General features: G+C 45.6%; 1 protein-coding gene across 1 annotated transcript; it reads right to left on the bottom strand.

Annotated features, from left to right (window-relative positions):
• Nucleotides 1-1,771: 1,771 nt before the first annotated feature.
• Nucleotides 1,772-27,838, bottom strand: apoba (apolipoprotein Ba). The gene is made up of 29 exons (XM_063497796.1): nt 27,784-27,838; nt 27,377-27,418; nt 26,853-26,965; nt 26,664-26,767; nt 26,266-26,413; nt 24,539-24,685; nt 24,087-24,211; nt 23,922-24,010; nt 18,431-18,887; nt 18,028-18,178; nt 17,775-17,921; nt 17,018-17,229; nt 15,689-15,896; nt 15,444-15,614; nt 15,155-15,358; nt 14,666-14,830; nt 14,389-14,594; nt 14,128-14,310; nt 13,880-14,010; nt 13,043-13,250; nt 12,771-12,943; nt 12,514-12,689; nt 12,295-12,416; nt 11,832-12,205; nt 3,783-11,318; nt 3,571-3,682; nt 3,338-3,370; nt 3,037-3,223; nt 1,772-2,920 (listed from the first exon to the last, which is right to left on the bottom strand). Exons 1-29 carry the CDS (start codon nt 27,836-27,838, stop codon nt 1,772-1,774), a joined length of 13,128 nt encoding a protein of 4,375 aa, XP_063353866.1.
• Between the last annotated feature and the right edge of the window lie 56 nt (nt 27,839-27,894).

Here is a 27,894-nt window from a genome sequence, read left to right on the forward strand (position 1 = left end):
CACACACGCATGCACACACAAACACACACACACAAGTATGCACACACAAACAAACACACACGTATACATACACGCATGCACGCACATGCGCACACACGCATGCACACACACCTGATATTGTATAAGAGCATCTCTCCGTGTTTTACTTCATGCAGATGTGTGGTTTCCCCTCGCAGTGACTCACGATGATGATGATGATGTGGTAAAACTTGTCATTTCCTCCTATAACTTTCACATTGTTTTTATGCTAACGACGCCGTGAGGCTCAAACATGGAGACTTAGGTATGGACCTCCTGCGTGAAGCAAATGACACATCTGGATCATTTTACACCGACTCACGACACATTAATAAAGACGGCCCTCTGAGAGGAGTTATTATCATCTACAATAACAGTGCACCATCATCATCATCATCATCACCACAGGAGGTCATGGAGAGGTCGATGTTTTGGAGCAGACCTTTTAAAATAAGACTGAACGGTTCCTCTGTCACAGCAGCCAAAGCACAGAACAGGACGGACACAAACAATTCTCCTTATTTCATAAAAACTAATAATAAAAATCTGAACCTGTGTTATTGTGTGTTGATATTTTTTTTCTTTATTTGGACTGAAAACCTCAAACACAACTAAACAAAAGAAAGACATAAAAGATCATAAATGTGATGCTTGGCTTTGAGCTTTTTGTCATGCATGGAAAAATGCTTATGCTGAATAGAATAGAATAGAATAGAATAGAACAGTTTTAAAGCCAGCCAGCATCTCTTTCCCTGCTCCTCACTCCACACTGGACCTAGAGAGTCTTTCTCTTCAAACATCCAGACTGGAGGAAAATGACGGGAGCGCTGCTGATGTCACTCAGACCAGCAGCTTTAATGGTTACAGGAACATCTGCTGCTCAGATCAGAAATACGGTGACATCATTTTGAGGCTATATCGTCCAGCCCGTACTCCCAAAGCACCCCTAAAGGATGCTCCGTCAGACGTGGTTGGATACCTTCAAGTCCAGGAAGCACGTTTGGCAGATTCTCCTGTCTAGCTCCCTGGTGTAGAGCTTCCCCTTGGAGGCTGAGGATGTTGGACCACACCCTCTGGTCCCCCCTTCCTGAAAAGAGGGACCACCACCCCAGTGTGCCAATCACAGACATTACAGACTGTTGTTAAAAGAAGACGGGATGTTGCAGAATTTTCTTATTGTACCTAAAATGGTACGTTTTCTCAGTTTAGCCGTTTTATATGTTTTCTCCGTTCTTCTGCAGGTAAAATAGAAGTTTAATAGATTTGCATTTCCTTCTGTTTGTTTACATTTTACAGCTTTTTGGACTTGGAGGCTGACTGGGGAGGAGACACAGGTGGAACAAAGGAGGCCGGAGCAGACAACCTAAAAACAGGAAGTAAACCAACACGAGAAAACTGATCTTCAAAGTTTAACAGGAAGAAGCCAAACAACAAAGGAGGAAACGACTAAGAACCACAGAAAGCTTTGATGCTTCTTATTCTTATAGATTTCTGATGTTATTTGTGTAAATGAGTCCAGGAGCTTCAGCAGGACACAATGAGACAAACACAAACTGGAGTTCAGTGTCTGTTTAACTGAACGCCAACAAACAGCAACGTGCAGGCTGAACCACATTCAGTGAATCTCACAGAAGAAACAAGATTTATTTTTATTATTTATGAATATCAATTTAAAACAGTTTTTATTGTCAAAAAATGGTGTTTTCAATTTTTTTCATCCATTATGAAACCACTTTATCTTCAGAGTTGTGATTCACTGCCTGAGCGGCGTCGGCCATTCGCTGAAAGACCTCCAGAGGAAGGGTAAAGGTATCTCAATGTCCATCTTCTTATCGCTGACTCTAACGTAGGGGGCTGTGCTCTGGGAGACCCTGCTCATTAGAGCCACACCAGCTTCAAGCCCCTCATAGAAGCGTACCTGCAAAATACTGATGATCCTGCTGGTCCCATCATTTACTCGCTCCATGCTCAGAGCATTTAAGGCTTTCTGGGTCTTGAGTTTGATGAGGTCTCTGTACTCAGTCGTGCACCTCTGCGCCTCCTCGCTGTGCTGTTCTGAAAACTGCAGAACATCTGCATAAATGGCATCAACTTTGGAGGAAAATTCAGAGTTTTGATCTTGCAGGTAGGCGAGGAAACGCTCAGCTTTTTCAGCAACGACGCGTAAACATCCAGCAGCTGTCAGGTGGAGCACGTTGATCACTCTGATCACACCCTCTCTCAGCTGGTCCAGAATATTCCCCACCTTATCCATGATCTCATCTCCGCTAACAAAAGCATCACTTCCAGATACGGTGAACCTGATTTTCCTGATGTCTGTAGAGATGTTCTCCATGAGGCTGTTGATCCTTTGAATGGCACTACGGGCTTCCTGGACCGCTTCCATGAGAGAGAGCTTCCTCTCCGATCCCGGCACCATGAACCGTGTGTCATTCAAAAACTGCAAGGCTGCATCTAGCAGCACATTCATGTTGTTTTCACACTGTTTCATGACACGCTTCACCGTCTCAAACAGCCTGTCTATAGCATCCTGCACACTCATGGACATCAAGACGTCAGATGCCTTCCGGTAATTATCTCGCGCTCCATCAGCAAAGTTCTGGACCCAATCCTGCAGTGTGGCACAAGACACGGGAACCTCGTCGTAGGCTCGCTCTATGGCGTAAGAAAGTGTGTTTTTCAGCTTCTTGCTGCCACGGTTGATGTCAAAGCCAAAGTGGGAGGTGTGATACTTGTTAATGCACTTGAACACAGCGTCTGTCATTGCAGGAACTCTGTGCTTGGTGCCTTCCATCACATCCCACAGGAAGTCCCGATTCCATGAAGTCTGCACGATGAATTTTTGCGAGTTTCTCAGTGAGACTTTTGCAGTGAAGACATCGGTATCCCTCTCTGGAGACGACTGAGAGTGAGGGAAGACGTCGAGAAGAGTATGATTGTAAACAGAGCATCAAACAGTCTGGAAAGCTGCACTCACAGTAACAATAATATGAAATAAAAGAGTCTAAGATGTAATACCAGGTATCGACTGAACAGCTTCCCATACAGCTGTGATGGAGACCTCCTCTGTAAATGCACTCCAAGGAAACCAGATGATGGCGAAGACACGGATGCAGTGATGCCATCTTTGCGGGAAGCAAAGCGGAAGCTCACATCTGTGAACGTTCGGCTGCTGATGTCAACGCTAAGAGTGTGACGAGGCTCCCTTTGAAACAGACACACCGTTAGTACAGATATGCTCCAGATCATATGTGATAAACACCTGACAGAGAACTATGGAGAGATGTGAAACATCAGCATCTGCGTGAAATAAACTCACAGTGACGCAGCTGCTGAGACTTGGCGCTTCATTCTGAAAGAAACGAGCGATCAAGGGTTTAATTCCAGACTTTGAATGTTTATCGGACGGGATCTGAGGCAGTTCATCACAGTTTCTGATGCACTTTAGTGATGTGCATGAAATGTTTACCAGTGTACACAAATTGGGAAACTTATTTAAAGTTAAACCAGTGTTTCCAGTCGACTCTAGAACGCAGCGTTTGTGTAACTTACCGGACATTTTGTGCCAAAACATGTTGCCAGTTGACATTTCCATCACTGTGAATCAATTTGCCCTTCCCAGTTAGACTCATTGCCCCATTATCATATCCCATGGTTGCATCAGCTGGGGAAACATGGGCGAGATTAGGTTTTATATTGCCTTACATGCAGCAATTCATACAAATGTGTGGTATCAGGTAAAGTGGCGTATGCTTTAGTCTTACCAGAGAGGTCGTATTCCAGGAAGTTCATGGTAGAAACGCATCTGGATTTCAGTGAAGTTAATAAGTCAGAGTCCTTTTTCTCGACACTGGCAGTTGTCGACACACTATAAATGGGAGATGAAACCTTCACAGAGACGCTGAGGGCACCGAAAGATGGGATAAACACACTTGAAGGCAGATGGAGGGTCGTTGCAGGGATTTCGATTCTTTGCTCTGGAATGGTGATGGCTGGAAGGTCAAAGTTGGAAATCTGGCGTGTGATGTAATTTAGGCTGATGGTTTGCCCCCCGATGGTCACTGATTTTGGTACAGTAAAAGGTAAGACTGTGATTTCATATTGTGGTATCTTAAATGAAAGGAATGATGTTTTTCCCTGCAGGTACTCTGTGTTAATGTCATGACCAGGCACTGACAGTACTGGCAGGCCAGGCAGCATGATTTCAAAGGCCTCGGTGCTGATCACCCTCGGGACGCTGAGGTTCTTAGGATCGAGTGTGAAGGGCTCCACATGCAGTGTCGTGAATGGTACGTTAAAGGCAGGAACTGAGATCACAGGGGGAAGTGTGAGATGATCCGGGACGTCAGGGTTTTCCAGGCGCTCGTTTATGTTCCTTATGGAGCTTGGAATTCCTTTGAGCCATGAAGGCACCGCAATGCTGATCTGAGGGACGCTAAAAGTGACACCATTTTCCAAAAGTGTAAACGGTATTGCATATTCATGGCCATCCATGCTCTTTGTGTACACCATACTAGTAGAGACATTGAGGAATTGTAATTTATTCATACTGGTGACCTGATCAAACCTGAGCACATCCCAGAGGGTATTCTGATAAATAGGAATCTTAACTGTCTTCAAAAAAGCGAGGGGACCTTCTACCGATCCAGCCAAATCCAAGCGCACTGCTGATTCATCATTGGACAGCAGTAAAAGATGAGCATGGACGAAAGATGCGAGCTGTTCCTTAACTCTCCAGGTGAGAGACTGCTGCTCTGAGCTGATGGCCAGGTTAATGCTCTGAATGAGTCGAGCATCACCCAAACCGCTCGGCTGGCTCGCTTCGAGGTTCAGTTTGGTCTTGAAGGTCGTTAAAGGAATAAAGTCCAGTTCTCCTTTAGCGACATGTTTTCCATTTGTTGTGAAAAATGCCAAATCGACATTGTTGGTGCTCGTGCATTCAGCCGTTGCAAAAATTCGCTGCAAGGAAACTGCCAGAGCTAACTCCTTATTCAAGTCAAACAGGAAGATGTTGTTGGAGTTTCGTTTTTGTTTCTCCTGTTTGTCGAGGTTTGAGTTTAAGACAGTCTTGACAGTTGAACGCAGGCTGTTGGCAGTGAAGTAGAAACTGGCTTTATTCTCCAGATCTCCAGAAAAGTTACAGCCGTTCACCATCATAATGTCTGTCTTCCCCTGGGTGGAGGTCTCCAGAGACACATAAGAAGGAAGTGCTTCCAGTTCCCAGTTCATGTCAAAGTTTCCTGCAGCCTCAATCAGAGGAATGCTAAAAATGTACTTTAACTTTTTCTTGGATGTGAGATTTGGCTTTGTCTTGGTGTTTCCGATGAGCTCTTGATTCAGCTCCAGGTTGAGGAAGGGTAGCTTGACCTTTGCAGTGTTGGTTAAAGAAGCTTCCATGCCCCTTTTGTTGAGGTTGACAGCACATTCGTGGTTTGCATTGATGTTGTCGTGCTCCAGGGAAACAGCCGAGGCCACTTTTATTCCTCTCGTCCTCGTCAAGCTGGAGGTGCCGTCGATTTTTATGTTCAAAATGTCAAACGCTGACGTTGAAGAGGTGCCAAAATGAGCAACAATGTCAGACTGATTGTAAAGGCCTGCGCTGGCAATGAAGGAAATCACAGCGGATTTGAAGGAGAAATCAAATGTCATGTTACCCATAGCTGGGATCGCTATGTTGTTCTGCATGGGTGGCAGTCTAAAAGTGGGCAAGGTTACTTCACTTAACGTTTCTGGAACATGAATGACAGCAAACGTTAATAATGGCAGCACGAGAGTATAGGACGGCACAGAGAACCCCAGAGCTGGGACTTTAAAGCTTGGAGTTCTGACCTCTTTGGGAATGAAATAGCTAAAGGCCGGCATCTCGGCTCTGAAAGGTGAAACCTGTATATCCAGGATTGGTATTTTATATCCGGGGACTCTGAAGATGCTAGGTGGCAGGCTAGATGTGTCAGTTCTGTGTTTGATGTACTGTGGCCTTGCTTGGTCGTATGAATCTTTTAAAAATGCAACCACTTTGTCCCGAAACTCTTGAAACTGAGCCTGGAGGACGGTGGCTTTGTCGCTGATTGCACCGTAGATCGGTTTAAGGTACAGTTCAAAGCTGTGGGTGTCAGGGTTCTTGTAATAGTGAAGCTTCAAGTTCATGTCAAATGATTGCTGAGGTGTGGTGAGCAAAGTTTGGAATCCAGCATTTTCCCACAGCGGAAATTCTCTGACTTCAGGGGTTTTAACCTGGAAATAAGGTATGGTCATCTCTGGGATAGAGAGCGGAATCGTCAAAAATTCCAGGTTAGCCTCTCCGTTTGCCGAAGAGTGGAAGAAGACGTCCATATCATTGTTTTCTGCGGTGATGTTGTGACTGTACTTGTACTGATTGAACCTTGCCAAAGCAAAGCAGGACGCGTGCTGTTTCACAGAGTTTAATGCAACACCACAGTCATGCTGCAGAGCTACCTTTCCAGTCAGTCTCAGGGGAAAGAAAACCTTCGAGTTTACTTTATTCTTAACATCAAAGGCCACCTCAAATGGATGGATCGTGAACTCCAGCGAGTTGGACATGGATCCAGTCAGTTTTCCATTGAATTCAACATCGTGATAGGCTGTGAGCGCAACCTTCAGGTCCCCGATATCAGCCGCTCCATCCAAAACCAAAACACTCTTCTTCACAGATGGAATTTCAGTTTCACATTTTGCATCAATGCTAATCCGGTTTAAGAGCACTGATTCAGCTCTTAGCGTGTGCTTGGCTTTTAAGGCCTCACAGTCAGTTTCTCCAACAAATGTTAACTTTGCAGTGCTGAAATTTACATCAAACTCCATGTTGCTTTTGTGAGTGCCTTCATCAGCGTAGTCATAAATCGACCACTTTCCATTTCCAGTAGTCTCTCCAGTCACAGTGACTCTGCCGGATTCTGCAGAGGCTGCTATATTCTGTCTCACTGATGCCTGACTTGAAGTTTCATGTGACGGGATATTCAAGCTGTGGTTGTAGGCTGTGGCTACGGCTGCATGGACCCCACTCTTTAAAGTAAGGTCCATTTTACTGACCAACTCTGCTGTGTACATTTGGGTTGCAGCTCTGGCGACAGTCTCGGCAGAAGCCTCAGCAGCGGTGCCGGTGAGTGTCAGGGATCCTTCGTGGTCAATGGCAAAGGCCATGTGTGCAGCCTTCAGTGTTTCTGTGAACTGCAGCTTCTTCATTCTGGGAGCCTCCAGCTGAGCCGTGACTTCAAACGTGTACTCCAGCGGCTTGAAGCGCGACTTGGCATGAGACGCAATGGTGGCTGTAAACTGTGGGTTTTTTGGTGTGGATGTTGAGTTTTCAATTTTTCCTGTTGTAACGAGAGTCAGGTCTTCCGAGTACACCCTAAATTCTCCTTGGAGTTTTCCAAAACGTGGGACACAAATGTCACTGGGAATCCTGGGATAAGTTATCTCTGGAACTGGGCGCGTTAAGACGTCAAAGCCTCTCCACTGCAACTTGGGAATGTTGATTGCTGGAAATGTTATTTCCGATAGAGTTATTTCTGGGAAGGTGAGATCGGGTAGTTCAGACAGGTAGAGAACTTTCAGATCACCAAAGATTTCCTCTGGGTCAGGTGTTTGGATCTCAAAGTCTCTGATTTCATCTATCAGAGCAATGATCCTAGCTTTGATCTCATCGACATCTATCGTGAAGCCAGGGATGGTGTACAAGTTGAGGAGGGTGAACTGAGGGAGTGAAATTTGAGCTGGGATGCTAATGTCCTGCAGTTTCTTCATGTCAACTGTAAATCCTTGAATAACAAGATCAGTGAGAGGTACTGTAAAAGTAGGAACTTCAATCTTACCTGTTCTCAGTAAGCTCAGAAGTTCATCTACAGCCTGCTTCGTCTGGTCAATGAACTCATTGTCCTTTGCTGTTTTTACAATCTGCTCCATCACTTGGTTAAACTTTGCAGACATTAATTCAACAATATTTCTGTAGGACTCGCTCGCTCTTTCGAGGAATAAATACAGTTCGCCTCTGATGTCCATGTCAACAATTCTCTCCCTTGCATCCTCGAGGATATCCTGCACCTTCAGTTTGATGTCGTTGTAAAATGTAGTGTCGATCACATTTTTCAGTCTTTTTAGAGCATCGGCCACTTTTGTGTTTTTTAGTTCATCCAAATACGTAAAAATGGACGTTTGGATCTCTCTGAAAAAGTCCCTAACAGCCTCAATTTTTTTCACTAGCTCATATGTTTTAATCTGCTCGTTGATGTAGTTTGTTAGTTCAGCAATCTTATTGTTAGCGCCATCAACGAAGGCACCGTACCGAAATGTCCTCATTGATTTAAGAGTCGAAGAAATATATTCATTAAGGTCATCGATGCTCTTCTTAAAGTCGATCGCTCTGAGCTGATTTGTCACACTGGACAGAAATTGCATTATTTTATCATAAATATATTCAAATTTGACAGACTTCAAAGCTTCTACCAGTGACTGCACAGTCTTTTCAATTTTAAACTGCTCGACCAGAATCACCACCTGATCCATCAGCTGTTTGAATATATCATCAAAGTCGTATTTTAAAACAAGATCCCTGATGTAGAAATACACTTCATTGATTTTGTTGGGGATTTCATATTCATCAATCCAGTTGACGATAACATCATGGATAGACTCCATCACTTTTGCTATCTCCGAAGGGGGGATATTATAAGATAACTGCTCAACATACGCAGCCCAGTCAATTGAAAGGAGATACTCCTTCAGATCCTCAAAAATTGACTTGATGTTAAAATCCTCAATGACTCGTTTCAGTTCTGATAGTTTGGTTTTAATCGTCTCCAAGATTTCATATTTGGAGTCTAGCTCCTGGAGAAACACAGCACCGCTTATCCGGAGTTTCTGGAAATCGATCTGTTTCATAATGTCCTCGATGATATCAAGAACTCTGAGAAATGACCGCTTAATTTTATATTGGTCATCGAAGGCCCACATGTGATTTCCGACATCAGATAGAACATTTGTTATCTGGGCTTCGAGACGTCCACCCTTGATGTACTCTTCAACGGAAAAAACGAGCTTTTGAATTTTGGTGATGATGTCCGTTACTGTAGTTTCTAAATTCTTCCTCAGATTCTTCACAGCAAGCTCCAAGTCATTCATCGTGACAGCGGAGGCACCGATCCAATCATCAAGTTTCACTTTCACTTGATTTACTTTGTTCTCCAAGTCTAGCTCTTGCATGAAGTTACTCACTTGTGTCGGCAGCCGTTCTAGCTTTTCTCTAAAGTTGCTGATGAGCCTGTCGATATCGACGTCACGGATGACCTGCTGCAGTGACTCTAAGGTTTGAACCAGTGTGTTTTTGAGCTGCTGAAAAGCTGCAGGAAAGCTCTCGATGAGTGGAATCTCGATGATATGACAGTCACTGTTCTTATCATACTGCAGGAAACCAGACATGTTGAATTTTGCATTTTCTAGTAAATCTTCTAACATTACTGCCGAAAACTCCAATTCAGCTTTCTCTGGATTGTTGGAAAAACTGGTCGCCTGGTTGTAAGCACGGTCGTTCAGTTTAGACTTTACTTCCCAAGATAATAATTGATCACTTGGAGTCAGGAAACCTTCAAATATGTTCTTTAAACCAGCAGAGGACTCCCCACTTGGAAGCTTATGAGCTGTTGATATGCCGCTTTTATGTGCAAATGAAAGAGCTAGGGGCTCAGCTTTCAGCAGCAGCTGGCTGTACGTGTCGCCGGTGTGCTGCCCACGTAGATAAATTTCTCCTGCAGCGTTGAAACCAGCATCCACAGTGAGGCGAAAAGGCAGCGCCATGGTGCGAACGCTGCTGTTAAACCGCACAGGTGCAGAGTTCACCTGCGCCTCACAGTCTGATGTTAAAGACAGTCCAGCAAATTCCAGTTCACAGCTGTGACTGAGCTGGGCGTCCATCACGTTTCCAGATGTGCTGTATTTCATGGTGCCAGCCATAGGTGAGTCATAGGTGAGTTCATAGGTATGTTTGACGCTGTGTTGTTCTCTGTGAGCTGCAGTCACGCTTCCACGGAGAGCCACCTTAACTGGCTCGAGCCTTACGTGACCCTCGTGGTTCAAAGCGACGTCATAAAACCTGAGGTCATTTCTCATATTGAATCGTGTAAAAAATGGCTTCACATCGAGCTTGGTGTCTTGCTTGTAGTAAATATCGTCACAGATGAAGTTGTTTGACTCGGAGCGGAGGCTGAGAGTCCACAGGGTGAGGGTGAGTGTGTGGCTGTTTTCTGTTTTCATCTGTCTGACTGTTGCCTTTGTGTTTCCGGTAAAACTCAGAGCTCTTCTGTCCAGCATCATTTTCACGCTGCTTAATGTCGTTGCGTCGTACGCATATCCCTTCAGGTCACCGTAAAGAGAGGCTTTAGCAGCTGTGACTTCACCCTCGATTTTCAGCTCCCCTCTGCTCTCGTCACCCATCGCTTTGGTAGAGGAGGACAGGGATGCTCCGCTGCTGTCTATCGCACAGTTGAAGACGTTCTCCACTGTCACAGGACTGCACTGTATGCTGTTTGTGCCACTTGAGGTCAGACCATTTTTTCCAGCTGTTACAGAAGCCTTATGCCAGACACGCCCTGTTTCAAAGGTGAGGGAACCCTCAGAGTTTACCTGAAGCCCATTTGAATCCAGAGATCCTGATATCAGGGAGTATACCCTGTTTTTGTCGTCATATGCCTGGGATTCAATTGTGAGAAGGGCCATTTGGTTGGACACTCCAAACTCAACTTGGTTACTTAGTGATTCACCCATGGCTTTGGCCAAGGCGCTGCACTTCAGGGTCAGCTGCGCATCCTTATATCTGAGTTCTGCCACATGCTGGAGCATGTCCCTCTGAGCGCGCGTTTGGGACGTGATGTATAACTCTGAGTTTTTGTAGACTCCACGGACTGTGTTGTGAACTTGTAGGACTGGTGAGTCAAAGTGCAGCGTGGATTCTCCTCGTCCTTCTCGATCTAGTGGGCGTAGGTTGCAGCTGTGAAGGTAGGAAGCGTTGGTGTGGAATGAGCCAATTTTGAGGAGTCCGTTGACGGTGCCATCTCCTGAGACTTCGTCTGAATTTAGGGAGGAAGTCGCATGAGCAGAGTAGTAGAGGGTGGCTTGCAAGCCTAAAGCACTAGAAGCTTCCATCTTGTAATTGGCTCTTGCCTTGAGTTTGTCCGTCACCCTTAATGTTTCTACGACGCTGACGCTTGTGTCGATGAGGCTGTGGCTGAAGGAGCTATTCAGAAGATACTTGAGATTATCATCGTCTCTTCCCGACATCATCCCGGTGCCTTAAAACAGACACAAATGATACTATATTAGTAAGCAAACATGGAAGCATGACGTTTTACCTGCTTTAAGACAAAATGTTGGTAAGTGAAAACTCTTCTCACTGCACCATCAGGGCTTTCCAGGCGCTGATTGAGAGCTGTTGATCTAACTGAAGCGCTGTTGCTGCACTTGCAGTTTGTTTTGGACCACAATCCAAATGTGCACTAATCAATACTGTTGCTTACCACGGCAACTGAACCAGTAACAGAAATGAATCTGCCGAAATATCACAGTACATGGAGGTTTTCAGAGGACCCACCGGTTCGAGCTCTCTTTGCCGTAAAACCAACATAGAGTCTAACTCAAACTGGTCTTAACAAAGACCAACTTAACAGTAACATGACGCTCTGGCTGACAGGTGCATGAGCCTACCACACGTGCTGATTTAAATACTTCATGAGCACAGAGCCTCAATCTTATCCTGTCAGATTTCATGGAGTCTTAAGTGACTTGACAGAAGAATAACTTTTTACCTTCAAGCTTGTATGACAACAGGCTGAAAGGTGAGTGGGCCATGGCCCTGAACTGTGCAGTGTAGCTGGGGACATCGGCGGTGTTGTTGCCCCCAGAGATCGAGCCTTCCCAGCTGTAGAAGTTGCTGCTGATCTTTGTGGATGCTTCAGCCAGACCGAGAAGGGGGAGAGACAAATCCAGAGACGGTGGTATGGTGAACCGTGGGAGCTGATAGGCCCTGGGTGGGATGTACAGACCTATCTGTGGTAAATCTATGAGGGGCACTGACAGGGAGTTTGGTACGTTCAGCTCTTCGGACTTTTTGCCTCCAAGTGGAAGAGGAAGTGAGATGGCCATCTTGTCCTTGTTGAACTGGTACCGGAACAAAGTGTCGCTGTTGAGGTAAAATGAAAGGTGAACACTGAAGCACTGCAGAACAGGTGGAGCCCATTCATATCTGGAAGCTGATTTTTAAACACTTACGACTGCAGGAACAGTTTTTCTGGCAGAGCTGGCAGAGTGAGATCAGAGAGGCTTCTCTTACTTCGCAGTTTTGCTAGCGTGGGGATGCGCGCCGTCAGTTTGTCCAGCCATATGTTACCCGCCTTCAAAGTGAAACAAAGACCTGTTAGATCTCACTGTAAAGCTGTAAAACTCCCTGTAAAAGCTGCGTAACACTCTGAACCCGATGTTTTATGACACCTCGATTCCTTTTGTGATGATGTGACGCAGTTTCATGTCTGTCTTCGCCACCCTCTGGTCCAGGATCTCATCAATGAGCTGTTGAAGCTGCCTGCGATGCTCCTCCACATTAGGGATCATTTTCTGCGTCTCTGAATTCAGGTCAGATTTCAGTTCCACCTCAAACTTGTCATTATCTGGAGAGAAAATCCAGAAAACCCTCAAATGACTGAATCCATGCAGCTGTCCCCTGTATTGATGAGAGGAGGCACAGTTACCGTATTTTAGGGAAGCTTTTTGCTGGTATGATATCTCAGAGAGGTGCACGATGGTCTCCAGGTCCATGACCACATCTTCATCCTTCTTTAAGTTTGCAGTGAGAGATGCATCGGCTTTCAGAGAAGGAACGACCATCTGCAGTTGCAGCAAGCCATCATTCATCATGCTAAGCCTGCATTTAAAACAAAGACGCGTACTGTCGGCTTTCCCATCCACTCAGCACAACCGAAACCTCAGAAAGGACCCAAGACTCGTTTAATGAACTCTGTACCTGGCACGTCCAACAAGCGTCAGCTGTGGGATGTTCTTGTTGGTGATATCGACGGTGATGCCCCTCATCTTCCTCTCAGCACCGCTCTCAGTTAAAACCAGTTTGACTCCTGCTTCCACGTCATAGTCAGGAATGACGACCTCAGCAGAGACGGTGTTTTTTAAGCGATTGTATTTCAGAGCTGCCGAGGCCTCCGATGAATCGTCGCCTGTTAAGATAAAAATTAAAGTAATTAGCCGGCTGTCAGCTGCAGGGAGCAACAGGTGGACTTTGTATCCAGTACGCACAGGAAAATATACATGCGTCAGCAAAAATGTGCTTAATTTTTGTGAATTCTTTCACCGACGCATTCGGGACCATTACACCTCAAAGACACTCCAAAATCCCTGACAACAGTTTAAAGAAAACAAGGATTTATATAATGTGTACTTTATTGATCCCTGTAGGGAAATTCCTCTCTGCATTTAACCCACTCACTCAGTGAAGCAGTGGGCAGCCACCAATGCAGCGCCCGGGGAGCAGCGTACAGGGACAGTACCTTGCTCAAGGGTACCTCAGGGTAGCCGTTCAGTGGATTTGAACCCCTGACCTTCCGATCATGGGACGACCACTCCTACTGAGCTATCCCTGCCCAGATATAAAATATGATGAAGACAGATAAGAGCCAAAGTAAACACAGCACCCTCTGTTTTGTGAGAACGACTCATGTTTGTTTATGATGCTGGGAGAGCTGGGAGAGCTGGGAGAGCATGATGGTTTAACCTTGTGCATCCTTCTCAGTCTTATGAACTGAGCTTGCACACAAACACGTCCAGACATCATATTTAATAGTGTTACCTTCTGCCTTCAGGGTTAATTTCAGCGTTTCCACCTTATGGCGCCCTCGTTTGCCCTCTCTGACCGTTTCATCGGTGATGGTGGCGGTGTACTCTGAAACTGTTCCTGTTGGCTGGATTTCAACTGCAAACCTGAAAGAACAAACTCTCATTAATCCAGGATTTGTTAGCTGTGTGGTAAAAAGCAGCATTAGATCTCAAAGTCAAATCACAAAGGATCAACTCAGATGAGCTGATCGACCTTCTTACCTGGTTTCTCCGGTTAGGGGGGAACATGGTGCCTGATCCACAGAGGTAGGATTGGAGTAACGCACTGCTGTGCAGAGCTTCAGACCACTGAACAGAGGCTGGCAATCGACTGAGTCGGCCCGGTCTTCTGCCTTGCATGGCCCTGTCGTTGTTTGACCAGATGACAGAGACAGCACCTTGGTGCTGCATTTCAGGAAGAACAGTGAGGTGAGTGAGAACAACACAACTCTATCAAACAGAGAAAGACTGTGGGTCACTGACCTCACGCTGAACAGCTGAGTGTTTGACTGAGGAGCAGGGATGGACAGCTTGACCTGCCTTCGGTTAACTGTAGCTTTAGCATTAAGGGAACTTTCATGGTACATGTTGGTGTGCGTCTGAATCCCGGCGTCCACGTAGTCTGGAATGTGCACGCCCATCTGGGTGATGAACTCCAGTCCAACCGAAGGCATGAAGGACAACTCAGTCTGGACAGACACAGAGCAGCTGTAACACAGGGATTCATGACTTGTAATGTGATGAAGAGCAGCTAACATACCGCTGCCGAGGGCGTCAGGCCTCCTCTGACACCTGGTGCAAACACACCAGCCAGTGAGAACTTGAGAGGGAAGCCAGATGCGGTGGGTAGAGCAAAGGCATTCTCCATGAAGATGTAGTGGGCAAAGACTTCATTGTCAGTCCTGGATATCAGTTCAGAGAACACCTTTTGGAAAGAAAACAGGAGAAAACAAACATGATGGGAGAGTCCACTATCACATCTGGATCCTCTAAAAGCACCACAAAGGTTGCTCCAGAGGTTCAAACCTAACCGAGTAGTTTTTAGATCCTAAACCTAAGCAGCAAATAAAATTAAAAAGTGAAACAAAACTAATGAACTAAATCATCTGTGATTCTCTCCTGATGTTATGAACTGTTTTGTTCTAATGTCGCCATGCTGGCTGCATCGAGGCACCGATGCACACTGAAGCTGTGTGCCACTTCCTGCCACGATCAACACACCGAACGGTCAGGAGACAGAAAATCTCACCTGGGCAGGTAGTGCCCTGATGAAGACGTGGTAGTACATGAACAGAGTCTCAAACATTTTCCTCATCTCGCCGGCCTTCAGATATCCAATCTCATTCCCCAAAAGTCGGAGGTAGGCGGTGGCTTCAGGCGCTGGAGAGGAGCTCACATCGTTCACAAGTCTCTGGATACTGTCTGCCATGTCTTTCAGAAAGTCTTCTGGGATCTGAGAGCACAGGACAGTCTATGTTTCAGCATGTGACATAACATCTGCTCATGTGGTAGCTCCGTGTATGCGGAGAACCTCTCACCTGTCTCTTCCTTCTGTCTCGTTGGGGTGCTATTCTGTCCAAAATGGCTTTGAGGATCGGGGCTTTGTCCTGCGCCAAGTGCATCAGTCTGGACATGGATTCAGGGAAGAAACCTCTCTCCCCAAAAAGAGCATCGATCGTCGGTTCGAATCCCGTTCCTTCAACGCCGACCTTAAAAAGGAGATTTTAAATGTTTGGACCTCGACAGAAAACTGATTTTTGTACTGCAGATGAAATAATAATACCTCGAAGATGTCGTAGCTGTAGTCAAACACCTTCAGCGTGGTCTCCAGCATCATCTCCTTGGGTAAGGTGTCGCTTCCATCAAAGATGATGTTGCTCTGGATTGATCCCAAGGAGGAGTCCAGCTTGTAGTTGCGGGACATGCCATCAAAGATGGCGCCTGTGGGTGACAGCTGGCCATTCAGGGCCAACTCAGTGTACTCCCTGAGTCTTTGGAAAGGACAATAAATGATATTTAATAGTGTTTATTAATATAATGCAGAATTAGCAGTGCTTTTGTTTTGCTTTTTCAGTCATGATCAGTCGTGTACAGATCCCCGGCAGGTGCCCTCCTCTTGTTACCGTGGCATCTATCAGTCCAGAGTAATCGCAGATACAGACTATACATGAGACATCTAGTGGTGAGGTGAAGAAGTGCATGTACCATCTGTGACAATATGAGCGTATTTTCAAACAAAGCTTCTTTCTCTGCTTTAACTTAAGTCCCTCAGCTGTGAAAGCCTAACGAGGGCTTTAACAAGGTAAAGAGCAGGGAAGCCTGGATGGATGGTTCCTGTCCTTTCTCCACTTTGCACTCTGATATTTGGACCGATACCATCTTTGCTCATTACACATGTCAGCCTCAGCTTCTGTTTATTTCTTATTTTTAAAGTCTGCTGCAGTACTGTTATGCAGAAAACTTCAGTTTATTTTTTACTTTACTTTGATTTCAACCAGCTAAAGATATGTGGCTGCTCAGCGAGTTTCTGACTTTGTCTGTCTGTAGTTTTGGTACTTAGTCCATTTAATGTCATCATATAATAACATAAATGTGTGAATGTGCTGGAAACACGAATAAAATAGGAGGATGAGTTCAATGTGCAGGTAACACTGTTCCAATCTGAGATTGTTTATAACAGGAGGATGTAACCACTGTAGCGTCGAACAGGCCGCAGGGTTTCTATCATTGCCCTGTAACCATCATCATCCACGTCACGTCTTTGCCCTCAGAGTCAAACACACTTTGAAGTCTTGATGTTTAAAAACCTCAAGTGAACATTCTGGATGTTTCAATCGAACCATGCGTGACAAGCAAACAATGAACCAAGACAGCAGACGCTCAGGTGCTAGTAACAAAGTAGCCCCGCCCTAAATCGTTTCCAAAATGAACTTCATCTTTTCTTCAGTCAGACCTGAAACTAGAGGCAGAGCCCACTGAAAGAGTTCACTGAGCTCAGAGATGACCATCCACCTCATTTTCTCACAGACCTCTATACAACCAGATTTCAGAGGAGTCGCCCCTGCAGGACATTCCTGGTCTTTCAGCACCGGCTTCATGGATGATTACTCACTGCTGTATTTGTGGTTCGTCGGAGTTCCTGATGTTGTTCAGGTAAGACACCACGAAGCTCCTGAGCTGCTCGTCCCTCGTGTTCTCCAAACTGCTGACGATGTCTCTGATGGTCGCTCGGTCCGGGCTCTTCATCAGAATCAGGAAAGCTGCTACACGCTTTTCTACGGGGCTCTGATCGTCCCGGTACACCTCCATGAACACATCTCTGACCTGAGACCAACCAAACGGTGAGTGACGCATGAATACAATCACGTGTATACTGAACATTTTCAGAGTCAGTATCTGTTCATTTTGAATTTGATGCCAGCCTCACGTTTGAAATGTTCAGGAGTATGTCTGAGGATACCTGCTGTGCAGGTGTTTGAACTGAGGAGCTGGACTGGTGTGTTCTTGTGTTTGTGGCTCCAGATGTTTCAGTGGTCATGACTGTACTCAGGTGCCCCCTGCCATACTAGCAGAGATGCTGCTTAAACCTGTAAGCTGAGAAGCTGTGGTGATTCCTCTCCTCAACCCAGAGGAATTACCACAGCTTCTACTCAGTGCCAGTCCACCTTAAATAAGCTCAGAGGAGGTGGAGGTGTTTCTGGTTCAGTCTGAGCTTCCTGTGTGGATGCAGTGATGAGCTATGTTCATGATGATGGTTCTCAGACGTTCTCAGATTTAAAATGAGCAGATGAGTCTGACATGTCATTTTTGGACTGTTTCAATCATTCCCAGATCAGTCTGTGTGTGTCCATGTAAGAGAAAGACTTTACCTCATCACTGACGTCCATCAGTCTAAAGGCCTGTATGGCTGCCTTTTGATGTGATAGTGGGACTTCTGCTTTCTTTGCACATCGTAAAATGGACGAGATCAGGCTGGGGCTGACGGCTTGCATGGCCTGACCCATGACCCCAACGACCTGCAGATTAGAAATCAACATTTATGTGGAAGACTGAAGCCCTGAGACAGCTTTCAGCAGAAGAATACGTCCATGGATGTAAAACTACACGACACGCTTCACGTACCCTCAGGACAAGGAAGGACATCTCTGCGGGGTCAGGAGGAAGGTCAGCGTCGTAGTGTGGGACTGAACAGTCTTTTAAGAGCACCTCCATGAACTTTGACACGTCTGTGAGCACATGCGCGACCTCCGGCGTTACCGCGTTTTTATGGAACCTGTGGATAAAGAAGAGTGTGGTCAGCTGCTCAGGTCAGATGATGCGTGATGCTGCAGGTTAAAGGCATGACTGAGATGGAAACACCACGCTGTCTGCCCGGCACGGTGACGACCACGCCCTGTCGGCCTTTTATGGCTGACGACGGTTTCGCCTCCGTGACCAATACTTCCTCATGTGTGACACTGAGACATGGGGACCATGGGTCTCCCTCTAGTGGTCACCTGAAGCACTGCATCATAACCTTACTTACTTCTTCACTGTGTTGGCCAGAGCGTACATGATGGGCTTGCTCTGTTTATACTGAGCCATGCTGAGCATGTCTCGCACACGTGCAGCATCAGGGTCAGCCTGCAGACTCAGGGCGTAGACCAGAGCGTCTGTCTCCAGGGAAACGCCGTCGATGGTCCGGATAATCTGCAGGATGGCGCTGGTGCACTCTGAGGTCCCGCACTGGAACAGGGCTTGCCAGGTGAGCCAGCCTGATGCCGCTCGCATCTCAGGGACCGCCCGGCTCAGGGTCTCGTTCCTCAGGGCACGCAGGCCGGACACCAGCTTATGGAAAAGCCCCGCCCTTTTTTGACCCTGGTCTGTGCCTGCTAACGTCACCAGCTCCCGTAAGGTGGTCAGAACATCGTCTCCCGTCTGCACTGGAGATTTATCTTCAGGATCTTCAAAGTGAAGGGGTCTCACCTGGTCGCGCTCCACACCTGCACACAGACACATGTGATGTCACTTATTCATTTCCCAGTAAGAGGTGAGTCTCCCAGTAAGAGGTGAGTCTCATTTAAAAATGGACTTCAACAGTGGTTTATAAAACTTTAATGAAGACACTTAAATTATTTTCCTGCTGGTCATGTAGGGGTGCAGCTGCCTGGTGCACCGACGTGTATAGATGGATGTGGTCACATGACCTCACCCATGTTTCAAGCCTTCAGAATTCAGAACTGACAATATTTTGTTGTCCAAATTAAATCCTCAAACTTCACTAAAACTCAATGTCAGACTTCTTGGATGATCTGTTAGTCAGTGACCTCCCAGCAGCCTTATTATTGGTCACATAATGTCACTAAAAGTCCTCAAAAAAGGATTCAACAGCACAAACACGGTCCAGAGGTCCAGTTCAGGTGAAGCTAGCAGACAGCTATAGCCACCTGCGTCACCATCCACCTGTCAGTCAAAGAGGCCACGCCCCAATAATGCAGACTCTAAGCCTTAAGTCAATTTAAACAGGTGTTACGAACCAGGAAATTATCTACAGAGACCAAACTGTTTGTTACGGTGGCCCCTAGAGGCAAAGCACTTGCAAACTCCAAAACACTTGCAAACTCCAAAGCACTTGCAAACTCCAAAGCACTTGCAAACTCCAAAGCACTTGCAAACTCCAAAGCACTTGCAAACTCCAAAACACTTGCAAACTCCAAAACACTTGCAAACTCCAAAGCACTTGCAAACTCCAAAACACTTGCAAACTCCAAAGCACTTGCAAACTCCAAAACACTTGCAAACGCCAAAGCACATGCAAACTCCAAAACACTTGCAAACGCCAAAGCACTTGCAAACTCCAAAGCACATGCAAACTCCAAAACATAACGGAAGTGCTCCGGGACGCTAGGGGCGGTGTTGAGCTTTTGTTACCTAGTAACTACACAAGCCATGAAGTACCAATGACCGTCGCGCTTCCCAGGTTGCCTAGCAACCATGATACTAACCACTGGAAACGAGTCATACAACTTTGTTTGACAGAAATGAAGGAGAACATATTTTGTTCATTTGTTTGTTTGTTTCTACAAGAGCTTTGTGTGATTTGATAAGTATCTGAGGCTGAGACCACAGGACAGTAAAACATGATTTTTGGGCTTCATTTCTGTACTGAACAGTCATTTAAGATTAGTTAATAAATAACAATTTGCTAATGTTGTTTATGAGACTAAAGTCATATCACATTGGTAATGTAAATATAATATGGCCAATATAATAGTTATTATATTGATCATTATTAGCTATTGCGGCAGTTAACATGAACTCTGTGTTAAATACTGAGCTTACAGATTCAAGTTGCAGTTATTTATGTCTTATCACCTTAAATCTTCACTCAAAGACAAGTATCTTTGACAGTGCATATATATATATATATATATATATATATATATATATATATATATATATATAGATATAGGTGTATCATATATAAGAGACAAATGTTGGTGCTTCAGTATGTTGGCATTACTAAATTTGGCTCAATGCTTACATATGTGTGTAAAAAGCAAATGTATGAACTGTGATAACTGTTTCTGATAAAATGAAGAGTAGACTGATATATTAAATATTCCTTTATTGGGTGAGAAAATCAGACCATGTCATAACTGCTTTAAGTCATACAGAATAGATATCAGGGCCTTAAACAGGCTGACTTCTGCTAAATGGGTCATATTGGGCAGAAAGTAAACAAACACATAACATCCTTATAGAATATGGTGTAACACTATAGATCAACTTACCTCAGAATATATAAAGCATATAAACAATCACAGCAACATGATGCAACAAACACAGCAGTACTACTAATCCAAAATACTCAAAGCTTCATAGAACTGAAACAAACATTTATTTTTAGCTCCATTCTGCTGCTGATACATACTTTAGGTTTCTGAATATTAAACTTGTTGCTGCCTTTCATAGTGTGTAACTTGAAGGCCCTGAGTACTTTCTCCCACATGATAATATTATTTGAAAAATACCTAATAAGACTGATTCAGGACAGACATTAGTGATGTTAAACTTTCCTAGCAGTCCTTCACAAACAGGGAACAGTCTGTCTATTCTCTCCATCTGTCAGCTGCTGCTGGCTCTTCCTCCTCCTCCTCTTCCTCACACACTGCTGAGTTTGTCCTGGTGGATCATCAGGGGTGCAAAGCCTCACAGATGATGTGCAGCAGTGGGTCCCTCAGTCTGTCCTCATTCTGGACACTTGCAGTTGTCACACATGGAAATCAAATGTGTGATAAGCTGCAGGATTCAAACACAAGTGTAACTTAAAAACACATGTTCATACTTTTATTCCACAATCAGAGAGAAAGAAACAGAGAGAGTGTGCAGGACAGACAGACAGGTGACAGTCTCAGGTGTATGCACTGCTACAAAACGGCACAGAGAAGGAAGATTTAGTGTTTGTGTTATTACGAGTGCTGAACAAGAAGAGTTCCCAGATGGTACAGTGGACACGTGTGACTCCTGTGATTAAAGCATCTTTCTTTCAGCTTAACGAGTGAACCGTCAGCTCGTTCAAACACACGTTAAAGTCCGTTTGGCTCGACACCACCGAACAGAGGCAGCAATATAACATAGCTAACATTAACAGTGCAGTGGATCCTGCTTGTGCCGTGATATTCAGGACTGCAAACCGAGCAGCATCACTGACTTTCAGCTTGTTGTGTTTGTGGATTTATGACTGACTTTAATTATCCATGAAATCCTCACATTCTCTGTAAGACTAAGGTCGACTAATATTTTTAAGTAAAGGCTTTAAAACCAAGCTAATGTCACATAACTTTCCCAACATGTGGCCAACAGTAATGTTTTAATGATCTTCATTATAAAAATATTTGCGCATAAATAAGTGACATAATATTCAGCACTTACTTCTGAAAGTTTACTCTTCGGCCGCTCTGCTTCCGCCGTTTTTTCGGCAAAATTATCCACACCACCGCCGCACTATGAAATCTGGGGTATGTTGGGCCATGAAGGCTTCACCGACCCATCCTTAAAATTCAGGGAAATTAAGGACCGCATTTGAGGGCCGCAGTTGGAGCAGCCTTTGAATTAGGACAGCCTTCGTCGTGTCACTGTGACGTAATCGGCCTTAAAATGCGGCCTACAGCCCAAATCCGGTACTTCATGGTTTGTGTAGTTACTAGCTAACAAAAGCTCAACACTGCCCCTAGCGTCCTGGAGCACTTCCGTTGTGTTTTGGGGTTTGCATGTGCTTTTGAGTTTGCAAGTGTTTTGGAGTTTGCAAGTGTTTTGGAGTTTGCATGTGCTTTTGAGTTTGCAAGTGTTTTGTAGTTTGCATGTGCTTTTGAGTTTGCAAGTGTTTTGGAGTTTGCAAGTGTTTTGTAGTTTGCATGTGCTTTTGAGTTTGCAAGTGTTTTGGAGTTTGCAAGTGCTTTTGAGTTTGCAAGTGTTTTGGAGTTTGCAAGTGCTTTTGAGTTTGCAAGTGTTTTGTAGTTTGCAAGTGTTTTGTAGTTTGCATGTGCTTTTGAGTTTGCAAGTGTTTTGGAGTTTGCAAGTGCTTTTGAGTTTGCAAGTGTTTTGGAGTTTGCAAGTGTTTTGGAGTTTGCAAGTGTTTTGTAGTTTGCAAGTGTTTTGTAGTTTGCATGTGCTTTTGAGTTTGCAAGTGTTTTGGAGTTTGCAAGTGCTTTGGAGTTTGCAAGTGTTTTGGAGTTTGCAAGTGTTTTGTAGTTTGCATGTGCTTTTGAGTTTGCAAGTGTTTTGGAGTTTGCAAGTGCTTTTGAGTTTGCAAGTGTTTTGGAGTTTGCAAGTGTTTTGTAGTTTGCATGTGCTTTTGAGTTTGCAAGTGTTTTGTAGTTTGCATGTGCTTTTGAGTTTGCAAGTGTTTTGGAGTTTGCAAGTGCTTTTGAGTTTGCAAGTGTTTTGGAGTTTGCAAGTGCTTTGGAGTTTGCAAGTGTTTTGGAGTTTGCAAGTGTTTTGGAGTTTGTACGTGCTTTGCCGCTAGGGGCCACCGTAGTTTGTGCATCAGGCTGTAACCATGTTTATCTGTGCTGTAAAGTTTTAACATCAGTCTGTGGGGGGGCTCTCACTCACTGGTGCCTCTACTGGACACTAGATGTTTTGGTGCTTTTGGTGAACTTGATACGACTTCAGAAATAATGTGAAGGAAATCACAAAATACAGATGTGTGCAGCTGGCTGTGCTTCCAGAGCTGAGAGTTTTTTTCTGAGTTATTTCTTTTATTTTTAGGTCCGTGGTTATTACTGCCCTCTACAGGGGGGGCCCGAGTCATCTATGAGGTCCTTCAACATCTGTTGGACAATGCTCAGGATTTTCTCTGAGTCTGTTGTGGTCAGTGCTACCCCTCTATGCTGTTGCATGCTGGGACAGTAGATTGAGGGTCACAGATGCCAACAGACTCAATAAACTGACCACAAGGCCAGTAATGTTGGGATGGAGCTGGACTCCCTTAGGGTGGTGTCGAGATGGATGTTGTCCAAGATAAAGACAATGCTGGACAATACCTCCCACCCACTCCATGACGTGCTGGTCAGTCACAGGAGCACGCTCAGTGAGAGACTGAGATTACCCATAATGCACCACTGAATGACACGGAACATCATTCCTGCCTGTGGACTTCTCCCTGTACAACTCCTCCATCTAATGCACAGCACACAGAGCAGCAGTTACACTCTTTTGCAGGTGCTCTACAGAGAAACATAAAGTTTTACAGGTTAGAGTAAAATGTCAATCACACATATTTCACCTCTGTAATATGCTCGACATTTATAACTGAGCTATTTGTGTGTATTAGAGCTTTTTCTTATATTCAACACTATGTTACGGTTCTTATTGTCCTGGAGTGTAACCACATCAGGGACTGATAAAACACTCTGATTCTGAACCCTCGTCTGGACTGCAGACAGAGGGTCAGAGGTTTGAGTGTGAATCAAAGAAAGGTAACAATAATCCCCAGGTGTGAAACTCCACAGCGGACTGGAAAGCTCACTCACTGAAGTCTCTGTTGCTGGTCCTCCTGTTGCTTTGGAAGCGCAGCTCCTGCGTCAGCTCCTGCGTCAGCTCCGACGACACTGTGCTGTCCCTGCAGAGCAGATTAAAGCTGAGGCGTAACGGCGCCCTGTGCGCGCACACAAACATGCAGTCAGACGGTGACTCACACGTGGGAGAGCGGCAGGTAGCTGTGGTTTTCTGTGCACGAGGCTGTGGTGATGTGCCTTTCCCTCCGATCAAACTGGTAGCTGCAGCTTTGAGTGCTTGTGATCAGCTTGGACATCGGGCTGTGCTGGAAACACAAACCCAGTGTTCACGCATGAAAATGTTCACTAAAGAGTTTCAGACTGACTTCAGAAACATGTTTGCACCATTTAAACTCCTTTTTCGTGACTATTGTGAGACACGGAGGCTGTATCACTCTGACATTACTGTCACGATGTCTGCGGTCAGCCTCAGCGAGCTCACAGACAGGACAACATTAAGTAGAATAATTACAGGTGATGTAACATCATTAAGGTGTGTGGAGCCGTCTGAGTGCTTCGTGCATTTGTTTCTGCAGTAATCAGGAAGTCAAACTGAGGGTAAAGAAAAGAACAAACTGCTTCTGAGTTCCCACCAGTCTTTGCAGCAGGGCCAGCGGGCTGTTGGTCAGCTCTCTGCTGTAGAACTGGTCACACTGGGACAGATCTCTGACCAGCGTCACACCTGTGGCAACATCACTGCTCGAGTTCACCAGAGTGACACACTGACCGTGCACGGTGCTCTGAAAAAGGAGAAAACAGCAGAAAAGATGATAGTAGACAGGTCCTGAGGTCACACAGGGATGGACACAGTGAGCGTGGTCAGGGCCAAACGACCCACACCATCACACCATCACACAGCAGCCTGAGCACCGATACAGGCAGGAGGGATCCAGGCTTTCATGCATTTGCAGCAGAAATCAGGAAATGGTTTCCCATCTGCTGTTGTCCTGTTTTATGAGTCTGTGTCAGTCGTAGCCTTTGTTTCCTAGTGTGGTCTTCTGCTGCTGGAGCCCATCTGCTTCAAGGCACAGAGATGGTCTTCGCACGAGCTTATTTGAGTTCCTGTTTCCTTCCCGTCAGCTTCCTGCTCGTTCTCCTGTGACATCAACAAGGACTTCCTCCCTGCTGCTGCTCACAGATATTTCCTCTGTAAGCTCAGAGATGGTTGGTGGGAAAACCACAGCAACACTCAGACCAACAACCTCGCCACAGTCACAGTCAGTGAAATCACTTCTCTTCCCGATGCTGAAGCTCAGGTTGAACATCAGCAGGTCGTCTTCATGACGTCTGAATGCATGAGCCGTCATGCATTCAGCATGAGCCCCCGCATCCTCAGGACCTTCTATCGCTGTGCCATTGAGAGCATCCTCACTGGATGCATCACCACCTGGTACGGCAACAGCACCGCTCACAACCGCAAAGCTCTCCAGAGAGTAGTGCGGTGCTCTGAACGGATAATTGGAGGTGAGCTTCCCTCCCTCCAAGACATCTACAGGAAGCGGTGCCTGAGGAAAGCGGAGAGGATCATCAAGGACTCCAGTCACCCCAGCCATAAACTGTTCAGACTACTACCATCAGGAAGGAGGTTCTGCAGCATCCGGTCCCGTACCAGCAGACTGAGAGACAGCTTTTTCCATCAGGCCATCAGACTGCTGAACACTTCATAGACACCTCATCTTCACTACTGGAACTTCAACATTATGCACTCCATACTGTATATAAATACCACTGTTTTGCACATACCAACCTCTGTATATTTTATATATCTTATTTTATTGTTTACTTTATTTCATTTGTAAAACATGTATATACATACTATATACACACTCAAACACACACACGTAGAAAAACATATTTAGTATACACATTCAGTAATGTATATACCTTTACATATTGTACATATATTTATTACTTTTTAGATTAGCCATTTTTATATTTTGCTTGTTTTACATTATTGTATTTTGCACAACTCTGTTGCTTGTGAAGCTCGCACACAAGAATTTCACTCACATGTACTGTACCAGTGTACCTGCACATGTGATGTGACAATAAAAGTGATTTGATTTGATTTGATTTTGATTTGATGCAGTGAACAGGCGTTACCCTGCTGTGACCTTTGTTAATCTTGTGGATACAAACACATAGTCGAAGCAGGAAGTGGGCTTAAAACTCAAAACCTTCATGTTTTCCACTCTTGGTAAGTTTGAATTTCTTTACTGACAGAAAAAAAATCCTGATAAAAGAAATCTTTTTGTTTTTCCTGAAACTATTTCCTGTGACAACACTGATTATGGTTTGGAGTGTTTCAGAGGATGCTCACCGTGCGGCTGCCCTGCTGGTCCTCCGTGTCCGGCACCATGAGAGCAGAAACGATCCCTCTCTTGATGTTGAGGATGCCGATCGCTTCGTCGGCCTCGGGGTAAAGCTGAATGTTGGAGACACCCTGCAGGGTGAACTTCAGAGGGTTCCTGGATGAACAAAGACAGTGAAACCTGATCAGAGGGGGGCGTGTTTAGCCGGTGAAGGAGCTGCTCCTGAACACACCGCTGCTGTGGACACGAAGGCTCGATCTTTAAAACGTAACACATCTAACGTTTTCTGGGGGAGCAGAGTCTCGAGTGTCGGAGCCTGTCGGAGTCATAAACCAGCTCGCTGCTCCAAAAACCAACATGGCAGCTGCATGCCATTTTAATATACAGTCTGTGTTTTTGCACTCACCTTTCCATGGCAGCCTGGAAGGCGTCCGAGCTGGGGGCCGGCCTGAGGGTGCAGCCCCTGGTGTGCATGATGAACTTGCACAGGTGGGGGACCTCCACCTCCACCTGACGAGCGGCGATAGCAGAGCCACGGTCAGAGAGGAACATCGTGTCATCAGGTGAAAAACGGGACGCATAAACAGCTGTTTACCTGACAGGTGAGCGCATGGCCGTCTCTCAGGTCGGCGGCGCCGGTCACGCTGTTCCGGCTCTCTGTGCTGTACCGATACACGTACTTCCTGAAGGCCTTGAATCTGGATGCTGCTGCGGGGGGAGGAGAGGGTCACATGGTCAGAGCTTTGCTCCTTTATGTGAAAAGGCTTCGATGGTTGTCCTCTTGCTTCATCTCAGGATTGGCTTTCCACACCAGGACTCAGCAGCTGACCTTTGACCCCGTCGCAGGTGAGTGCTGTTCTAAGAGTGAGCAGCAGCTCTCATTCACAAACAGGACAGGAGTCCACGAGCCGCTATCTCCAGAAAACAGGCCGTGTGTTTATCAGTGCGCCATTGATCTGTTAGCAGGTCGATGTGTGTGTTTGCACACAGTGCACACACACTCGACTTTCTCCAGCAAGCAGAAAGTGCAGAGTTCTTTAAATATTTAATATTTTCAGCTCAAACTTAATAAAAATGAATAAAAACGAGTTTGCATGTTTGAGAGTGAGGATGACTTACACGGACACGCTGGAGTTTGTTGGTCCACGTCCTGCTCGTCCTCTGGAAGAAAACACGATCAACATATTTAACAGTATTTTAATATTCGAGTAATGAGAGCGGCTTCTAGAGCCCAGAAGGACGCGATTATAATAAAACCTATTCACACTTTTACAATATGAACTGCATGAAAAGCTGACGCGCCCCAAAGGGGACCCGTGTCTCCGGCTGGAGTCAAACGGACAGGTGGACGTGAGGACGACTACACCGCTGGAAGCAGCGAGTTTAAAGTAGGAAAGAAAAAGAATTTAAAAAACACATCCCAGAGATCAGTGAGAGAACAACTTTTTCATCCATGTAGAAAAACGGCTGGAGTGAGACTATCAGAGCGTCCTCGTGTGCGCGCACGAGGACGGGTCGGTACTTACGAGCCCGCGCGCAGCAGCTGAGCAGCAGCAGCAGACACAGCTTCCTGTGAGCCATGATGGGCTGCAGGCCTCCTCCACACTAACACAGCAGCACCTCTGCTCAGCGTTTAT

The sequence above is a fragment of the Pelmatolapia mariae genome, linkage group LG16_19 (genome assembly GCF_036321145.2).
Source record: "Pelmatolapia mariae isolate MD_Pm_ZW linkage group LG16_19, Pm_UMD_F_2, whole genome shotgun sequence".
Taxonomy (NCBI): Eukaryota; Metazoa; Chordata; class Actinopteri; order Cichliformes; family Cichlidae; genus Pelmatolapia; species Pelmatolapia mariae.